The sequence below is a fragment of the Boleophthalmus pectinirostris genome, unplaced genomic scaffold (genome assembly GCF_026225935.1).
Source record: "Boleophthalmus pectinirostris isolate CB_2022bp ecotype Guang Dong unplaced genomic scaffold, ASM2622593v1 HiC_scaffold_21, whole genome shotgun sequence".
In the NCBI taxonomy this organism is placed as follows: domain Eukaryota; kingdom Metazoa; phylum Chordata; class Actinopteri; order Gobiiformes; family Gobiidae; genus Boleophthalmus; species Boleophthalmus pectinirostris.
The window spans coordinates 19,925,527-19,946,483 of NW_026571175.1; the positions used below are offsets into that span (position 1 = coordinate 19,925,527).

The following is a 20,957-nucleotide window of genomic DNA, read 5'->3' on the forward strand; positions in this document are numbered from 1 at the left end:
AAGTGTACCTTTACAACTTTCAATAACGTTTTTTGTAAAAACTCTAAAAACTTACAAAACCTCTATTACTTCTCAATCTTTTACAATTACAATGTTTTTTTGAAAAAATAAATATGAACTTCACAAAAAGAAACTGCTGACTATAAAACACCGAAAAAGCTTTCATATGTAAAAGTACTGTTAACCACAAGCTCATGGGCAGAGCTGTTCCTCCGACCAACCACTGTATCCATGGTGATGTGTGATAAACTGCTTCAGCAAAAGTCACTTTGCAACATTAAACTGGAGAGTCTAGATACCGTCAGAATAAACAGCCTATTCCAAAAAGCTAAAAGAGCATAAAATAAAAATATATATGCTAATGTCAGCAAATAATATGAGAATATAGCTATAAACTACTAGACAATGAAACTAGGATATTATTATATATAAAATTCAAATCTTTTATTATTTGTAAATGCTTGGACTGTAGGTTTATTTATACTGTGTTAAATGGGGGTTGCAAAGTCACTTGCATTTGCAGAGCAGCTTTCATTATTCTAATACTACAATATGCTTATCATCAGAATATATGGCACTGTTTAATCTTCAGGCACCGAGTGTGTCCTTCTCCAAACCCTTAAACCATGTTTGGTCATCATAGGCCACTTTTAATTGTACATAATTGATCTTGTTCACAACCCAGGAGTTGCTCACGCGTCCGTGATGTGTACTGTCAGATATAATGGTAAACCAAAGTGCACTGTTCCACATGATTGATGCCCAGTGGCTGTACCGCACTTCATTTAACACCAAGCCATGGCAGTACCAGTGACATTCACCCTGGTTGATTAAATTAGTCAAATGGTAGATATGATAAACGTACCCTAGCTGTAAATCGGACACATACATTGATTACGAACCATGTCCTGAACCGTCCTGCCTGCTTCTCGAGAGAGGTCACCAACGCATCAATGAAAACTCAAAGTCGTGACATTTCTCTGCCCAATCCCAACTCTCCCACACTCTCGTAATCTGGCTCTGGTCTGGTGACCTCCGATCCGTCTGCTCCCATCATGCCCCTATGTTCGTCATCAGAGCTACTAGTCTTTGGGATGCGGATGGTCTCATAGCCTGGGTCATTGCTGTCCAAAACGAGGTCTTCCTCTAGGTGGAGCTGGTGAGGCAGGATGTCGTTGACAGTGGCGTACAGATCACTAGAGGAAGAGGCAGGGACAAGGCCTTTGATTTCGGCAATGCTGCTGTAATCATGCTCCTTGTCATCGTCGTTTATAGAGCCGTTTGATTGGTTAACAGTGGAGTATACAGCAGACTGGAACAAAAAATAAGACTAAATGTTAATTCAAATCATGCTATTCATTCAACCAAGATAAGATCTGTCTGGAAATTGCTAGTTTTTGTGTGTTTGATGTCTCCCAGCTTGCTTCATTCTTTTCTTTTTGGAGCTAAGAGTAAAAAGTGCTGCTGTCTAGGGACCGGGAATGGCAGCTGAGGGAATATGGGAGTTTAACGCACACTTACCTCATTGTCTGGCAAAATGTGGTTTTCGAACCCTGGTGCAGGAGACAGAGGGGAGTGTAACTGGAGAAGAAAGGAACAAAAAGATAGATATAGATATGGAAAACGCACAAATTCAGACATCCTCCAAGACTGCTGGCTCTGTGTGGAAGCAAGGTTATTCATTTTCAGGCATATTTTTAGCAACAGTAAACCATGCCTTTTTACAAACACATTAAAAATATTCAAATAAAACATAGTGGTCAGTAGTCCTGCCTTACTGGAAGAAGGTTCAGCGTTGAAAGACTACAGTATATGCCGCCTGTGCTGCCAAATTGCACCCTTTTTGTGCAATTTTGGGAGCACGCATGCACTATATCTAAACTGGGACTAAACTCAGAAGTCTAAGCCACAACAACAGCAGGCCTAGAACAGGGCCAAGCTGGTGACTGACTCTACTTTAAGACTGAACAGAGATCAAACCAGGACCAAGCATGGACAGGTAGAAATGCAGCCTAAAACAGCCTTGTAGTTCCCTCTAAACTAAAACCTGCACAATAGGGTCCCCTCTGACTCCCCTGTAAAAGAGCTACTGAACACTTTTCTGGGGGGCAACAGTAGCTCAGTTGGTCGAGGGCCAACTGATCTGAAGGCTGGTAGTTCGAATCCCGCTCTTGACATAAACATCATTGGTTAAGAGATCAGATCCACTAACTGGGGGTGTCATTCCAGCTCTCACAGATGAATGTTGTAGTTGTGTCCTTGGGCAAGACACTTAACCCACCTTACCCCCAGTGTCTGCGTACACTAGTGTGTGAATGTGCGTGAATGGGTGAGTGATTCCTTGATGTAAAGTGTTTTGAATGCCTTCAAGGTGGAAAAGCATTATATAAAAATGTGACGATTTACCCTTTAAATAAAGAAAAAATAATAACAATACGTTAAAGTGGTTAGCCTTCAAACAAGGTCAAAAGATTCCACAACTACTATAAATGATTTAGAAGAAAAAACACAAGTGAATGAATCAATGTTGTTCTCAAATCTCTCCCTCTTAACGTTCAAAGCAGCTCGAATGAATAAGAGATGCTCATTGGATTTAAATTGAACACACACTACAACGAGACAGAAACAGTTTATGTCAACATCCATCTTGGTGCATTATTGATAAGAATTCCAAGGTGTAATCTCCAATGGAAAACCTCTTTGAATTCCTTAAGAGAGCACTTGGAAACTAATCAATAAAACTGCAAGATTGTTCCCAGCCTTATGTAAAAGCACAGGCGTTTGCATCTGCTGCCTGAGCCTTGATACATACAAAGTTAATGTTGTATATAACCACCCATCCATTACTAAAATTATTGATTGTAAGTCGATAGGCGGTGACAGGAGAGCCGTGTTTTTTGCGCCGCTTTGTCCACTTCGCCTTATGATCAATGCAAAAGTCATTAATCAACAAAGCACAACTGACAACTGGACCAAACACCTCAGGAGTTTAACAAGAACCTCAATAACCCTGCCAGCGTTGACTAAAGACTTGATAGCACATGTATTTTTCATGTGTCTGGGAGAAAGGCAGTACTGTGTAAAGTGAAGTCTCAGGCAGGTTTTCAAGAACAAAGAAAAGTGTTAACGGACAAAACTACTTCTGTTGTATATACAGTATTATATACAGCAAAGACTATATACAAAACTAAAATCATCTGAAGAGCATAGATCATCTCCAACATTGGGAAAGACAGCACCAGACTTGGACTCAAACTTCAAGACCTTCCAGTTCTTGGATCCTTTTTCCATTGCACCTAAATCAATCTCACAATAGGAAAACATTTACTACAGCCAGAACCACAGGCTTTGAAAAAGCTTTACAAAGATGAGTGGATCTGGACCTGTATCCTGTCCCCGATTTCAGAGGGCATGATTGACAGGCGGATTAACCAATCAGAGAGATGCATAGTCTGTTCATGTCAAAAACAAACAGGGCTTCTTATAATTACAAATTACAAATCTACAAATTAGCAGCTATGGTTAGATTGTTGGATTGGATTGAAGTTTTGATTGAGGACTTTCACCGTCTATGGTCCGGTTCAAGTCTCTTCTGGATTCAAACAGAATGTGGAAGGGACTGGTTGCTTAGGCAAGAAAAGTACTTTCACTTTCACTTACACCATGTCATTGCTGAAGTTTTTTGGTCTAACTATGTAAGCTCATCATAGTGCAGAATCTTGTCCTCTCTTTTGCAGATAAAAGCGCTAAACTCATTTTTACACAGTCCTTGGTTGGTGGCGTCAAGGTTAATGCTGATGTATTTTAAAAAAAGCAAAAAAGCTGTTCACTTGTTCAGAGCTGCAGTTTCTAATGTTTGTCAAGGACAGAGTCTCGACACAATCTCCACAGTTACATACACAGATGAAACACAGCTCTCACAAATCATCCATCAAACAGCACATCTGTACAGGCCTTATGCAGACACACGTTTCTTTGGCATTTTTTCAGCACAAGTGAATCAATATCATTATATTTATGGAGAACGCATGTTTGGAGAAATGATTACTTTTATGGATTCGACACACACTTTGGAGCAGATGTCGTTTTTATATTGCCTTAATTAGCCGACCAATTAAACAAAGTGCCTGAGGAGTGGTCTCTATGGGCAGCATGGACACAGGTGACTTGACCCAGCCCTACATCTCCAAGTGTGTTCCTCAATATTTGTTTGCCTCATTTGCCGCCCACTTATTTTCGCCTCGAGTGTTGGCACAATTAAGAGTGGGATTTTCAATTAGGTCGTCCAGCATCCAGCTAAGGTAATATCAGCTATCAAGTGGACGCATGCAAGGTTTTAAATATCCACAGTAGACAACAACAGTAGTAGTCTCAAAATACCAGCCAGAAGGTTCATGTGCAGTGTGTGTCATCCCCAAGCCTGGATAAATGGATAATGCCAAATTGTAATAATGTAATTGTAAAAAAAGAGGTTTACAGGACAAAAGGTGAACATTTAAACAAGAAATTCACCCAAAATCAAGCTGGTAAAAACATTCAGGGCAGGGGTCTCCAACCTGTAGCTTGAGAAAATCCAGTAGTTCTCCATCCCCTTCCAAATAGCTTTCCAAGAGATTTGCGAATTATACGAATTGTGCTTAACATCTGATTAATTACCATTGTACATCTTTTACTTTGATGCTAACTTTGTGCACTACACTAAATGAATAATGGTTTATGTTTTATGGGTATTCAGCTGTACCCCATCCCTCCTTTATATATATTCAATTCCTTGCAATCTCTAAAATTGGTAGTTCTCTCACACTTTTGTTTTGTAAAGGCAGCTCACCAGAGGAAAAAGGTTTGAGACCCCTAATTTAGGGATTGTCTCAGCCTCTCAGTTGCCTACGGGTAATCCAATCTGTTGCTCATTAGAGGTGGCGGGTGATCCTAATGCTCGGTTGCTTTTTGTGTTTTTCATAAGTAAGAGCAGCAACACACTTTACATAATCATGTACAAATGACTCTTTAATTATACACATCACATTCGCTTTTTTTTTTTTTTTTTGTCTGCTTTTTCTATTTGCTTGGCAGTATTTACTATATGTCTATGGATATTTTGGGTTGAATTTCTGGCGTATGATTTGCTAATTTTCTATCATGACCAAAGAATGTTTATTTAAATGGACATAGCTAACCCTCTAGCCGCCGGATTCCAAATAAGAAATGACCATGGAGCTTCCATCTCCACTGACTTTGCTTTCAATTGATTTTGCATTGAAAAATTGTCACCTCTCTCTCTGTAACTGCTGCAGTGAGAGTCACTTTGGTCTTAAAATGTTCATATTAACCCACTCTACATGATCCTGCTGTTTTTATTTTGCTATTTTATCTGTAAATAAATTCCAATCTTTTACCAACCATTAAGTCATTATGTAAATTCTATGGCATCCATTTATTTACTATTAGAAAATGGCATGGTCCACAATCTCTGGCCACTTTCCCTTTACATCAAGACATTACCTGAGTTAATATAGTGGGACCATGTGACCTGTGTGTTTATGTGTGAGATTATAGGATAGTGTTAATGTGTGCGTAGGCCAGACAAAGACATGCAGGACTTTGACAGTAAGCAGATTACTGTCACGGTCACAAGATGGACGACTCAGGTGTCAAGGTGTCACTCACTCTGACGTCTGCCCAGACAGTCTCATATTTAAATTCATAAACTCACATTATCTACCTTTGCAGCAGTCGATTTCATAAACAACCTCGAGCAAGATTATAGATATGCTAAGAATGTACAGCATATTGAAGCCAGCTGAAATTATGTCTCATAACTCAATACATAATGTGCCTTATTAAATATACTGTCAGAGCCTTCATTGATATGAGGCAGTGAAATGCTTAGGATAATTATACTGGAAAGGGTGATCGAGGATGACCTTTGCAACCTTCTAAAATATTGGAAATTTCAACACAATTAAGACATTAAGGATGGACTATCTATATTCCTTTGCATAACTATTATTCAGTATGCAGAGTAATTTGGGAAAATAAAAACATCTGTATTTGATGCATTTTGACAGCTGTGGAATTGCATCAGGAAATAATTAGACATGGTCTAAATCCTAGAAAAATATGTCTTAATGGTGCATTATGGAACTTTTTGGTGGAGGGTCTTCCACTTGCTGGTCTCCATGGACTAAAGTCATTTGTGGACTCTCCTGAAAAGTTACCTAGTGTACCATTAAATATTAATGTGGATGATCTTTCACCATTCTACAGAATTGTACAGTTATGTGACCTTAAAGGTTTCTAGTTGTCAAACAAGTACTGGATAAGCCAAGTATGTAACACATTAAGTATAAAGTATTTAAATGAACATCAGAGGAGCATTGGCAGAAGCTCAACTGTGCTGACATGTGGAATATCTGAGTCTGTACCTGGCTCTGTCCCCTGTGGTTTTCCCAGCAGCCCAGTGGCGAGGTCAAATTCATTTCCTGCACGGCACATTAGAGAAGCCCACAGGCGACACACAGCGTCACATGATTGCAAACAAGTGTTACCTCGTTTATGACAGTATGGTAAATCTATATGTGCCCAGAATACATCAGAGGTGGTGCCAGTGAAGCATGTTTACTATAGGTGACATTTACAGTGCATTTTCACATTTTACTCTACTCTTATTGCAAAATAGCTCTTTTTGGCATAATTAGCTTATATGCAACCCAGTGGGAGCAGGTGTTTTGTGCCTTCTTGATTCCTGCTTTGTTGTTGTTTTCCATAGATGAGATTTCTACTTGAAAACTTAAATTTGCATTATAACTGTTACTTTTGCGACAGGGCATCAGGTGAAAATAAACAATAAACAACAGAATAATTCCTTAGTGGCGGTGCTCAGTTAGGACGCAATTAACAAAAAATTTAAAACATGAATCCGGGACTTAGCAGAAACTATCTGGCTTTGAACATTGCATATATTTGTTGCCCCTTCTTTGTTTTACATTAAAATACTCTAATACAATTTTTGCTTACTCTCCCCACATGGGACAAAAAGGTCACAGAAAAAACATTGCATATGTATAGGGGGGGAAAAACTGTTCTTTGTCTTTATGAGAAACATTTACGGAGCCTATACTTGAGGGAATTACAAGATTTACATAGAAGGAGAGTGCGTGTATGGATGAGGCCAAAAGAGAGTTACCATAGCTTATATCATCCATCATGGAGCCAGACTAACTGTCATGGTGATGGTGGCCAGCTGGTCTCCTCTCCCCTCTCACACACACACACACAGACACACAGACACACACACACGCACACATTAAAACATAACACACGTGGCTGGTTTTGACAAGACAAATCACCCCACGACTCCTGGTCATACCACAGGCGTAAACCACGGGGAGTGCACCAACACTCAGAGTTAACCTTAAATCAGCCTGGGGGAGCCTCTATATGTAAAGATATATGTAAACACACACGTCTGTATACATGGGGGATGGAGGAAAATGCAAGAAATCTGAATTACTGCTGACTAGACATACCACCATGCCTGCTTTATATGAGTGTCCATTTATTTTGGTATATAACATTGTTTGTATGAGGGGTGTTGCACATGGGAAAGGTAATTTAGGAAATTTCATCATAGGCAGCAGGTCAGAGGCTGGACTCACCGGCTGCTCAAATGAACTGTACTGATTAACTAATTGGCTACAGCGGTGAAGACAAAAGGAAAGAGGGATGAGAGAGGAAGAAGAAAGTGACTGGAAGAGAAGACAAAGGAAGAAACAACAAAGCAGGCCAAGAATGAATGGACTTGTAAATGCACAATGGACTTACAGTATGTTCTAATGAGAGGTGTAGGATAAACTGAATATACAGTCTACAGTTGGCTCAGGGGATGTATTACTTAGTAATGGCGTCATATTTTGCTCTTTGTAAGACTTTGATAAAGGTCTCACTGCTGTTCTCTATGTATCAAATGGCATAATTATGCATGGGGTAATGGACTGATACAGACAACATTAAAATATGGGATTACTACAAGGATAATAAGACAAGGGAACTTGCACAGAAAAATGTCTGTTTCATTTACTGTACTATAGTTTAATAACGCTTTAGACTTATAGAGTGTCTTTCATCTTTCAGATACCCACAGCACTTCGCACTGCATTATTAATGCAGTTTATACTAAGTGGTGGTAAGATACTATTGTAGCCACAGCTGTCCTGGGACACACTGATGGAAGTGAGGCTCCCAATCTGTATCATCGGCCACCGCCAATCACTCACACACTACACTGATACATAGGCAAGATGGGTGATGTGTCTTGCCCAAGGCAACAAAGGCAGCATGCTCTAGAGTCACTGCTATCTGACTTCCTAATATTCCCGGAGGTCTCCCATCCCAACACTAACCAGGCCCGGCCCTGCTTTGCTTCATAGATCACAAGAGACTGGGCATTCTCCAGGTGGCAGGGACTTCACCACACTTTCTTTGCTCTTCCTCTTGACTGCCCTAAAGTTGGAATCCTTTAACACTTCTATAGCTACTATGCCGTCTCTGAACATGTCTAACCCATATCAGTTCTTCCGCTCTTGGTGAAATCATGAACACGACACATTTGCACACTTTACTACAGAATCAGTGTTAAAGAGCATTATATAGTTGTGAAAAATTTTTATGCAGAGTCCTTTATTTATTCCTGTTACCTTCTTCTCATTTTTCTGTACAAAATACATTACAAGTAAAAGCAATGTAAATACTTCTTGGATTCTTTAGCCACTTTCTATGGACTATCTCACTTTACAAACCCTGATAGTAATTTGTATGTCCGTCTTTGGTGTCTTGTTCCTTGTAGCACTTGGACCCTTGAGCCTCCTATCTGCTCCATCTATTAGCACGGCTCTCTCCTCTCTCCAGCTCTATTGTCATTCCCCTCTTCACTCCCACACTCGCTCCTCTTACTCTCCAAATTGTACCCTCCTCGAACTGTCAGTCTGCCTGAAGCCGGCAGAGCTAATGTGTGGGAGAGATGTCAGCCTGTGTTTTTGTCCACCATCCAGTCGAGTTTTACAGCACCCACTGACCTATAGGTTCATTTACAGTGAGGAGAAAACTTATTACCAACATAATGGAATAAAAGCTTTAACTTTAGCTTTTTACTTTAACTTTTAAAACCAGCATAGCCTGTTAGATATGAATATTTTTGCTAGTGTCAACTTCAGTAGACTGGTGCCAGTGTTATCAATACTATTCTTATCTGAGTACATGTCCAGATATGTTTAAGTAAAATATAATGGTGTAAGCATTATGTCACTTATAGGAGTGGATGATATAAACAAAAAATAATATTTCAGTATATTTTTGAAATGGCAATAAATGCCTATTTTCATTTTAAAAATATTTAAATTTTTAAAATATTTTATCAGCTCTTTTTTGAAAGCATCTGGTAATCATTTTTTAAAAAGTGATATACTCAATATTTTGTATACCTTCAAACCAACATTCACAATATCATTGATAATTTGATGTATTACCAAGCTCTAATCACCTGTAATATACCTGCATATAGTCAGAAGCCAGCAGTGAGTCAAGCACCCCAGGTAGCATAGAAAAACATGTACAAAAACACTTGATTGATCGATTAAACATACTGTGATTTGGAAAATAATTTAGATGATAAATACACTCTAATTCACAGCCATGTACTAACTGATCAAGCCAGAGCTTACATGAGCACAAGATATTTCCTAAAGCAGATACCATTAATTCCACCTGTCATCGCATTACTTATTTTATACAAGCCTCGCCAACACAATGGATGCTCACCACAACATGGTTATCAATAACAGCAGAGTTAAGCTACATTAGAGCTGTATGCAATCTATTCTAACAAGATTACGGTGCGCACTAAAAGACAACTGGACAAATCAACCTGGGCACAACCATTAAAGAAGCTCTCAGGGGCGACGAACCAAGCTTTTATGGCAATTTTTCAATGCCAAGTGGTAAAGACCTTTGTTTGACTCTTGGTTTTCTTTGCTAAGATGCTACTCAAACACAACAGCAACAATAACAACAGAATAAGAGCGGGCAACATCTGACTCTGGGAATTCACATTAACATTAAAGGGCCCATACTCTAGTGTCTGATCTATGTTGTAATGTTGTTTTCTCATCACAAACATACCTGGAGTTATGTTTTGTTTCATGACAAATACATGCACACCCTGCATATTTGAGTTCTTCTCTCAAACAGAAAACGCTCTGTTCCACCTTGTGTCATGTGGTAATACAGAAAAGTGCTCCATATTGTCTAAACAAAAGGTTCAAGGTAGCTGTTAACCTGAACTGAAACTGAAACTAAAACTAAAGCATCATAACTTCAAAAGGTGGAACAGAACATTTTGAGCTTTGCAGATATAGACAGGTGAATAATAAAGGATTACTCAAACATGAGTGAACAAAACAAAACACAGTTCTGGGTATGTTTTCAATGAAGTAACAATATTCTAACATGACTAAAAGCTCACAATAGTAAATTCTGTATATTAAAGGACATTTAAAGTATGAAATGTGTAACTTGGAAAGTAGTTATTTTTGAGGTATAAGGCTAAATTTTGGACAACTATCCACTCAGGTTTATTGACTGAGAAGACTTATTTTTTAACAGATGTAAACCGTCATCTCATTATCTTCAAGCTGTGAAACAAGAGGACAATAAACAATGTTTGTATGTTTACAATTACAAAAGACAACTGGAAGTAATGCTGTTAAGAGCTGATTAATTACTGCCTAATGATGTTTTCAGTACGGGATTGTGGACTGAGGTGTACATGGAGCAGTTATGGTGGAAAAGACAAACATGTGTTTTATGTTGCTTAAACAGTTTTTCTCCTAGGTGATGTTACAGTTTGACTAGAATGCTCCACAGTATGGCACTTTTGGAAACACATAGGTGACGCTACCAAGTTAAAGATGTATAGAGAGACACTTAGAATAAGAAAGCATGTTTTTAAGGTATCAGAAAATATAGAAATGCTAGATAGATCCATTTAACCATGGAGCTATGCAGGTGGCAGTCCTCAACATAAAAATCAGTTCATTTGTTTCCATAAACTGTATAAAGAAGTGGACTTTAAGGGAGTGTGACGTCACCCATAGCGCTCGGTTCCACTCAAGTGAAGCTCACAATGCTAACACTTATAGTAGCAAATATGGAGTCAAGTTCCATATTAGGAACAATAATGTATTCACGGACAAAATAGCAAACTAAAATAAACCCGAATAATGTGCAGTGAGTTAATATGAACATTTTACGACCAAAATTACGAGGCTCACTGCAGCAGTTATAGAGCGAGGGGTGACAATTTTTCTGTGTAAAGTCAATTGTAAAGTTGTATATACAGTATAGGGTTGTTTTTTATACTCTTATTGTTGGCCTCTCCTATTGTAATACACGTAGCTACAGGTGTGACCATGGATACATCGCCTCACCTCTCCATTGTGTTGCCCCGCCCCCATCAGCCCGTTCACCACTACAGGCTGGTTATCGTTCTCATCCAGGACCTTCTCTGGGACAGGTGGGGGCAGATCCTCCTCCTCTTTTTGAACAGGAGCAGTCGCATGGTTATCTGAGCGCCTCTTCGCTTCCATATCAGCGCTGTGCCGGCTCTTCTTCCTCAGGTCCACAGAGGCGTACTCCACCCCCGTGCACAGGGGCCCCCGTTCAGGAGTGCAGGGGCTGGGGTGTCCGTTGAGAAGGCTGGTGGGGGGAGGGGGGTGTGGGGGCTCGTCCCGGGTTAAATGAGTTGTACCATTGGGGATTCCCAGCTGGAGAGGAGGCTCTTTGAGTTCTTTGACCGTTTCATAAAGTGAGTCTTCCACGCTGACGTCTCTGGAGGTGGGCGCAATCTCTTTCACAACCTGAGAGCGAGATGAAAAACGATGATTCTATTGTGTTTAGTTGTACCATCCTGTCTACTGTAGGTTGTGTCTGTGTGGGTTATTTCTCAGTACTTTATAGTTATCTAAAGGTGCATTGTGTAACTTTTCTTTTTGTCTTTAGGAAGATATGCTTGCTGTGCCTGGTATGTTCCACAGTATGGCATCAAAAGTCTATTCAGCCTTTGTTTTATTAGAGATTATTCTGTTGTTCAGAATATGTGAACGAGCTCGCCTGTCCACCAACTGTACCTTGGCTTGCTTGTCTCCATGGAGCAAGATCATTTTAATGCCATACTGTGAAACATTCCAGGGTGAGCAGTTAAGTACATCTATATGGAGGCTTACATGTGGAGTACCCCAAGAAAAGTTACGCAGTGTTCTTTTAAGATACAGTTTAACTTTAGTTTCTTAGTTAGTTCAAATGTAGTTACGATGTGTCATTTGTCTATAAATATATTTTATCTAAGAACCATAAAATGTGAAACCAAAAAGGATGAAAAGATATAATATAAAAATAGTTAAAGTTGACAGTTGGGACATTATGTCACTGAAATATGTAGTGCATACTTTATTTCTCAGAGTGAACCATTATACCACCTTTGCTCACTAAACTAATTGATTTTTTTATTCTTCTACCCCGTAACTCCAGAGCCGCACAGTAAATTAACTAATCCACTTAAATACAGAGCTGTGCAGATGTGCTGATGTGGGCGTCAGGGCTGACCTCATAGGTGCTGTCCCCAGAGGCTGGAGGTCCGTCCCCGATAAGGGCACTGGTGGGAGGGATACTGGGCAGCTCCCGGTCCTGGGGACACTTGGAGGACCTGAGTTCTGATTGGCTGGACAGCAGTTCCTCTGAAGGTTGGGGACTAAGATCCTGTGTGTCCGTCAGAACTGGAGGAGAAAGGAATATATGATTATTATGGGCAATAGAGGTTATAAAGGTGCACTGTAACTTTTCTGGTGGGGGGGTCCACCTACTTTTCTACATGGAGATGTTAAAGGTATTAAACATATCCTTCTAGCATTTCTTCATTACAGGCATTTCTGTTGCTCAAAAATACAATAATTCCTTCTGTGAATAGGGACAACTCTCCACAGATCTGAAATGTAATGTAATGTAGTGCTGTAACCTGCTTGTCTCCTTTGTGATAAATGCGTTTAATCTATACTATGGAACATTCTAGACAAAGCAATAACACTTCCATGGAGATAAGCATGTGGGGGACCCTCCACTAGAAATGTTTCACAGTGCATCTTTAAGTCTGTTGTTTAATGAATTTCATAAGGCTTTTTTTTGCTCTGATCTGACATAACATTATGACCACAGCTACAGGCAGATCCACTTGTTTTTCCAACGTAACTTTACATAAACTTGTAAAACTCAAACCTTTATAATTTGTCTGTCTTCTAACATCAACTTTGAGAAAACATTTGCAATTTCCTCACAGTTCAATACATCTCACTCACCAACAGGTGAGAGGATAATGTGTATTTTTCACTCTATCCGTCCAAGGTCATAATGTTATGCTGGATTTGTGTAAATATTTTTCTAAATAGGCAAAAACATCTTCCAGACCTGCAGCCTTATGAACAGTGTTGCTCAGAGCACTCACTTGTACCGCTTGTTAGAGGTCCATTGTGTGAGCTGCTGACCCCTAAGTCTGTGGCTGGACTGTCTGCTGATTGGCTGATAGTGTCCCGCTCTGACACCTGCAACAGAACACAAGAGCACACAAAGAATGTTTTTGAGTTATATTTTCTTTCCAATTGCAGAGTTGCTTCTGTACCTTTCCTTTTCCTTCCTTTAAAATTGGACTGCATTTTCATCTCATTATACTGTACATATGTATTATGCATCTTAATTAAACTATGAGTAATTTTACTTCTAGCACAATAAATCCCTGACTTCATCAGTTTCTATAAAAAGTGTTATAGTTTATTTGTATGCTTATAGTTAGGAAGGTAAAGAAATATGAAACCTACATATACTGTATAGGTATATCATAAAATCACTACATCGTGACTGTATGTCTCAACAGCTCCCTGTAAAGACTTGATAATCAAGTTAAAGTCCCCTTTGTTCAAGACTGGACTGTTGTTTTTCTCCTGAGAATGGTCATTTAGGATCGCCATGGCAGCTCCACAACTCCACCTAGTGGCCACTTCTACTCAAGTCTTTTATAATCAATGATGTAATCTTTTAACTATTTTGTAACCATTTCTTTTTTAAGGAGATTACGCAAAACAGAAAAATCTGGTAAAAATAATTCTTACTTACACAAGTAAGTAAGTGTTATGCCAAGCTGTATGCTAGATATGATTTGTTCTTTTATTGTTGTTACATGAACACTGGAGCGATTGTGAAATACATTAGGGGTCAATATTCTCATCCACAAAGACAAAAACCCCATTTAACCTGTCAACCTGTGACACTGTCCATCTTTTGAATGGGCCTGTCCTGCTACTGTCCGAACACCTCTGAATCTGCCGACTGCTAAAAGGTTACAAGGAACAATCCATCACACCCTGAGGCTGTGAGGACACTGCACTGAAGAAGGCATAGTGTGGGACAGCAAGAGGATGTTATTTAGTGGCTGAAAGGTGCTTATTTGTCACACTTAAATGTTGCTTTATAACTGAAGAATTATCATTATAGCAGTTTATAATTGCAAGAGAAGGCCTTGAGTTTACCATGGTGTAGAAAAAGAAGAGCTACAGTATTTGTGAATAGACACTAAATTATGTTTGAATTCACGCACATGGGCTTACAAAACTGTGCCAAGCTCAAAAACCTGAAAAGGAAGGAATGCCTGACATCTGTTGGACAAATATCAAATCAGTATGTAAATCACTACTCTCTCTGATACTGAGACCATCTCAAAATAGTAAAGCCCAAAGAAAGATCATGTGTTATATTGGCTATATATGAGGCCATGGTGATAGTACAGTAAGTCTATAGTAGGTTTTGGTTTTCATGAACTTACTCCTCCATTCACAAGGTTTTCTTGGTCCCCTGCAGAATGAGAAGAGGCTGTTTTCTTCTGCCTGAAATACACAAGACAAAGCCACCAGCATTAACAGTTAGAAATAGATGGCCACAATATGACAGAACAGCCTTACAGGTAAAACATTAATGATATTTTATTTGTTATTGTATTCTAGTGTCAAATAGAAATGAAACCAGTATCATTGCGAGTCTTTGGTTAACTTTGTTATTTTGAATTAGATTGGGTTATGAAAAAATTTAATTGCAGTTCCAGTAAAAATGTAAAATTATGTTAGTACTGCAAGTTTGATTTTAATCTGAAGGTAATTTCTTTCTAAGTCTGGATCATAACAACTTTGAGGGCTTTAAAGATTTGAAGTCTGTGCATAACAATTTCATTTTTACGGCTGAATTGTTGACATATGACACATATGTAAGTGGGATATGACTCATTAGACACACTCTACATGCCCATTGTCACCACACCTAGAATGAATGCTCTTTTGTGGGTTTCAGACTATTTTCATCAATGTAACACAGTGCGGCCCTTTCCTTCAGTAGATCATATTCCGACATAATGCCAGGAAACATGTGCACCGCTCTCCAGGCAATTCAAACTTTTGAAAGCCTTTCCGAGAAATATAGACCAAAGGTGGTTAGAATAACTCACCACTCTAACCACTACTACAATACACGATACTACAAACATTGTGAACATACTGACGTTTACACACAAACACAACAATATACTATTTTGTCTGTTTTGCATGATTGTTACTTGAAAATTGAACCAAAACAATGAAATGTGCCAAATGGTCAAAACTCAAATATTTAATTAAATGTAATATAAGAATTCAACGAAAAGTACAAACAAGTCTATTATTGCAAGTTGAGCACACTACTCACATACTCATATACTACTCACTTGGCAACTGTTACCCATGTGTGTATTTACACTTATTATTTTAACTTAACTTTTAAGTTTTTAAATTTTAAGTATCAAGTTATGTATTCCTGTAAACATAATTTGCCAGTAAACAACTGGTTGCTAATCCTTATGTAATGTTAAATTTACAGTGTGGGAGCTCTGTCTCACCCTTGGCAGCTGGCACAGAGCAGCAGAAGCACAGACACCAGCAGAAGAACGGTGAGTCCACTGAGGGTACAGACCAGTACGATCTGCTCACTGCCCACCAGGACCCCCACTCCACTGGCCACCGCTGCCCCAGAGCCCACCACCCCCGCCTCAGGCCCCCACCACACCCCACTCAGCACCGGAGCCATGGAGATCACACTGAGGAGGGGCCGGACATCGGAGGAGTGAGGGCTGCCGTAACACACAAAGAAAATGCAAATACATAGTTAGAAGAAGTATCATAATATTTTGATATATAAATGTAGTTTAAATATTCAAAATAAGATGTATTAAAGGTTCCATACTATGCTGTTTTCTGATCTGTGTTATAATGTTGTTGGAGTTGTGTTTTGTTTCATTCACACATGTTTAACACACAAATCCTGCATATTTAAAAGTTCAAACAGAAAACACTCTGTTCCACCTTGTGATGTCATATAATAGGCAAGGCAAGACAAGTTTTTTTTGTATAGCACAATTCGTACACAAAGTAATTCAAAGTGCTTTACAGAATAAGAAATACATTACAATCACAATACAATCAAACAAAAACATAAATAGTCATCATAAAATCAAAAAGAGAGAGAGACATTAAATGAGAGAGAAGAGAGCAGAATGAAAAATGAAAACCTTTCTGTCATATGCACAACAAAACCATTTTGAGCCTGGATTTAAACAGCATCAAAACAGAGGCCTCTCTCACATGTACAGGATGACTGTTCCAGGTTTTAGCTGAATGAATCTGGAACGCTGACTCCCCGTGTTTAGTCCTGACTCTGGGCACCAGCAGGAGGCCAGTCCCTGAGCTCCTCAGTGTGCGAGATGGTTCATATGGCACTAAAATGTCACAGATGTACTTTAATGCTCGGCCATGGAGAGACTGGTAATACAGGAAGCGCTCCACTATGTTTTTGAACTCCATAAACCTTCACTACAATCCTTTGGATGATTTCAGCCCTAAATGACCAATCTCTGGTGAATAAAAGGTAAAAAGTAGCTATTAAGATGACATGATATAACAAGGTGGAACAGAGCATTTTGACCGTGGGATGTACACAGACTAATAGCTAATAAAGGATTACTCAAATGTGTGCATGAAGCAAAACACAACTCTGAGTATGTTTTTGACAAGCTAGCATTATAAAATGGCTAAAAGCTCACAAGAGTCAATTAGCATAACACAAGACCCTTAACTTGAGTATATCCAAATTATATACAAAATGAAGTTCAATACTAAGACATAAAGATGATAATTAACTTTTTTGTGACAAAGGCAAAAATAATTAGCATAAAAAATATCTAGATTTGCTGTATTGCAAATTTCTGAAAACATAAAAAATTGTGTCCCTTAATGAATGTTGAAAGTAAATATTTCACTCATTTAATTTTCCCTGACATAGCTATGGTGCAAAGACAAGAACACGTCGGCCAACAAAAAATAAATCAGTGTTGGTATAATAATATAATAATTTAGTCTTCAATCATTATCCCTTGAAAAACTCACAAATACACCCCGATACAAAATTCTGTGCAGTTCCAAAGCCTATTCCAAGTCTGTGCAGCAGGTGGCAGTGTGGAGCAAGACGCGGCGCAGTGCAGTGCCTGGTCTGCTGCAGCGACCCCCGCAGCATAAGCACTCCCCTCACGTCTCTGCTTCAACACCAAACTTTTCAGGCTTTCACTACAAAATTGATCGCTCCCCTGATGTTATCTACTTTTATTTACAGGTGAGTGACGCTCGGAAAGGCAGCAGGCAGGCGTTTGAAAAAAACTCCTACAAACTTTATATAAAATCCACCAGCTGTAACAAGGGCATTTGGACATCTTTTCTAAGCAGGCAGCAAAACAATACTGCAATGCCCGGATTATGTTATGTAACAGTAATTTTGCCTGCATTTTCTAGTTGGTGAGAAAGATAACACATCACTCAATTTATATATTCAAATGTAAAGGTCAAAAAAAAAAAAAAAAAAAAGTGACATTGACCATATGACGAATGATATAGGAGTCTAGGAGTTACAATGCTCTTTTTCCAGTCAAATAAGTGTATTCCTTTACTATATAATTTGTATATTAGGTGCATCTGCCAGTAACAATTTAATGCAATATTGTAATCTTATTTCTTCAAAATCCTTTCAAACTTATGCAGTATATGTGAAAAGTATGTAAGTATGTATCTTCGTATAAAGAGCATTTACCCCATAACTGGAATGTCTGATTTGAGTTGGTTGCTAATTTGTTTACATGGGTGCAGAGTTGATGTCAGTGCATAGCGTACAAAATGTTAACGTGCCAATAACTCCTCTTCCCCTGTCTATTCTAATGAGCCATCCCGGGAGCCATGTTTGTACACAGCAGAAGTGTCTCTCCTCCAAAAACAGTGAAAAACCTCCTTGGTGCCTTGTAGCTGGTCTATGCTGATGTGACTTGGGAGTGTGGGAGCCCTTCTCAAGTTTCACGAGCACCTTGAGCCAAATTCAACTTCCTCTTCTTCAAAGGACACAGTGGAATTCCTAGACTCCTGATTGTGCTTCCCTGCCCGGATATAAAACACCGGTGTTGCTATGGGTCCGTGGGAAGAGGACATAGCCTTACCTTGACACCTCAGATGATGATTAGTGGGGTCAGCCTTGCCTGGAAGAGAGCAGATAAAAATGAGAAGGTAGGATTAGACTTGTGAGGAGAAGGGACGCAGAGTTGAGCTGAATATGATCTGTGGATGGTGGCACGGGTGGGAGGGCTGTGAGGGGATTGTTATTTTTAAAAACAGCATAGTAAAATATACAGCAGACAGCAACCTGATGTCTAGAGCACACTGCACAAAGACACCATGCCTGTATTATTTATCTATTGACTACGTAACTGAGATCATACAGATATGATAAAAAATGTCTTCCTCCTTTAGGGCAGTGGTTTTCTCTACTTTCTTGATTAGCGTTTATTTGAGTAGATGGTATGGTCTTGTTAAGTCCAAATGTAACCCTGGTTATTCCAACACAGTTCAGTTTTTTGAATAAACCTTGCACAGAGTTTAGTCCTGGATAGTCTTGGTTCAGATTAAGATTGCATTCACACACTTGCATACATAAACCAGGACTAATCAGGCCTGCTTCATCTAACTAGGCTCAAATGTGGACCAGACCAGGATCAGTGTGAACGCACCTAGAATTAAAGTCTTTTGGTGTATAATCCAGACCAAGTATCCTATGGCCCTGCAGTTTTTATACTATATACTTGGTAGTCATGTAGAAGGCTGTTTGGGGATCATTCCTTGACTTAGATCTTCCCATTGACTTGGCTCTAGTCATAGTTTAGTCCTGGGATAGGCCTGATTTGGATCAAGTCTTTTGATGTGTAATTTGAGACCGGTGGTGTAGTGGCGATTTTTTAGTACAAACATAAAGGCGCCAGTGCAGTAAAAATCTGTAATATTTGATGTTTTTTTACTCAAAATGATGCAGGATCATGTTATTAACATTAATGGCATTCATAATCACCTACAGAACATAAATCATAAGCGACAACACGTGCCCACGACTGAACCAGGACTAAACCAGCTCGGAGCTCTGCACCGGTCCTTTTTCCTGCGGTCACCTGACCTCCAGGCACATCCTGACTTTCAGTCCTGGTTCAGTTCTGGTTTAGTCCTGTTTTAGTCCTGGTTCAGTCCTGGTTTTTCCCTTTGCAGGTTGTTTCCACCAATAACTCAGGTTTGACATTTAAGTTCTAGTCTATTTTATATTTGTTATTTTTTTATATCTCACGTCGAGAGAAGTGGGTGGACGGCGTACCCCACACCCACTACACCCCTGACCAAGAACAGCCTATAGCCCTGCAGTTTTGGTTAATTTCCTTCTTTGTCCTTTTGGTTTAATCTTGGGTCTAGTTTAGTTCTGATATAGTCCTGGTTTGGATCTAGTCTAGATCTGTGGTATAGTTCCAATCTGGAGCCAGTAGCTTATAGCTGTACAGTTCTACTTGGTATAAAGCTTACAGCTCCTAGTTCCTTGATTTTGTTTTAATTTGGTTTGGTTTGGACCTATTTAATAGTTTGTTTTTACATTATTCTGTACCTAGTGTAGTTCTGGTTTCGTAAGTCATGGTGAGCCAGTGAGTCATCATGTAGCATATGTATTGACTAGATTTCAGAACATAACTCAAACTGTTTCCGCCCAGGTCTCTCTGTCAGTCGCCGAACCACGTGGTCGCTCCCGCCTGAGAGCCAGTGTCTCTTTTGGCACTTAAACCGGAATAATTACCGGCTGCCACAGCACTGTGTCGCCATAGCAACCTACTCTTTTAGCCTTCACATCTATTTATGGTGGGGACACAACATCCACAGCTAACAACATCCAATTGTGGATAATGAGAAATTAACCATAAATAATTAACAGCAAATCATCGGTTGCTTGTCCACATCTGAGAACCATAATAATGTGCCCTTCAAGATTTTCTGCCCATTGTAAGCTTTGATAATGCAACAAGTTCAGTCACTCTGATGTACATTTTTGCGGAAATGATGATGAATCATGTTTACTTTGAACTACTGATCCCTAATGATCCAAAATGATAATTAATCCAGTAATCTTCTAGTTCAGGGGTGAGTTCTCTGTCACCTGAGCAAAATGATCTGTTCTGATCATATGGAATCTTTCTTGGTCCATTGATAAGTAACGTTTTATTAACTGGCAATAAAAGCGTAATAGTAGTTAAAATAAATTAGGGTTAAGTTACACTTTATTAACCTTGTAGAGAAACTTGTCCTTCCCATCCTTCATTGCCGATGGGGCAGCTTCCAACATAGAAAGGTGCTAGCCACTCTACAATCTATAATAGACAATATAGATTAGAATAATAGTATTCATAATAAATATTTCCTGACATTTTGCAATAAATGTAG

At 39.2% G+C, this 20,957-nt stretch overlaps 2 protein-coding genes across 4 annotated transcripts in view; both read right to left on the bottom strand.

Annotated features, from left to right (window-relative positions):
* znf704 (zinc finger protein 704) overlaps positions 1 to 891 on the bottom strand; it is a 5,745-nt gene extending 4,854 nt beyond the window's left edge. The window contains exon 1 of the mRNA XM_055157621.1: positions 866 to 891. Coding sequence (XP_055013596.1) covers positions 866 to 891 — 26 coding nt within the window. The remainder of the gene's footprint in view (positions 1 to 865) is intronic.
* The window catches only part of pag1 (phosphoprotein membrane anchor with glycosphingolipid microdomains 1), a 57,431-nt gene continuing 36,480 nt past the window's right edge, over positions 7 to 20,957 (bottom strand). For 2 of the 3 annotated variants that reach the window (XM_055157224.1, XM_055157223.1), the window contains exons 2-9: positions 18,653 to 18,691; positions 16,019 to 16,249; positions 14,921 to 14,981; positions 13,550 to 13,646; positions 12,658 to 12,827; positions 11,484 to 11,912; positions 1,522 to 1,581; positions 7 to 1,312 (exon numbers count right to left, since the gene is read on the bottom strand). In XM_055157224.1, coding sequence (XP_055013199.1) covers positions 962 to 1,312; positions 1,522 to 1,581; positions 11,484 to 11,912; positions 12,658 to 12,827; positions 13,550 to 13,646; positions 14,921 to 14,981; positions 16,019 to 16,206 — 1,356 coding nt within the window. In that variant the 5' untranslated portion in view covers positions 16,207 to 16,249; positions 18,653 to 18,691 and the 3' untranslated portion in view covers positions 7 to 961. The remainder of the gene's footprint in view (positions 1,313 to 1,521; positions 1,582 to 11,483; positions 11,913 to 12,657; positions 12,828 to 13,549; positions 13,647 to 14,920; positions 14,982 to 16,018; positions 16,250 to 18,652; positions 18,692 to 20,957) is intronic. The other variant, XM_055157225.1, reaches the window with a different exon arrangement.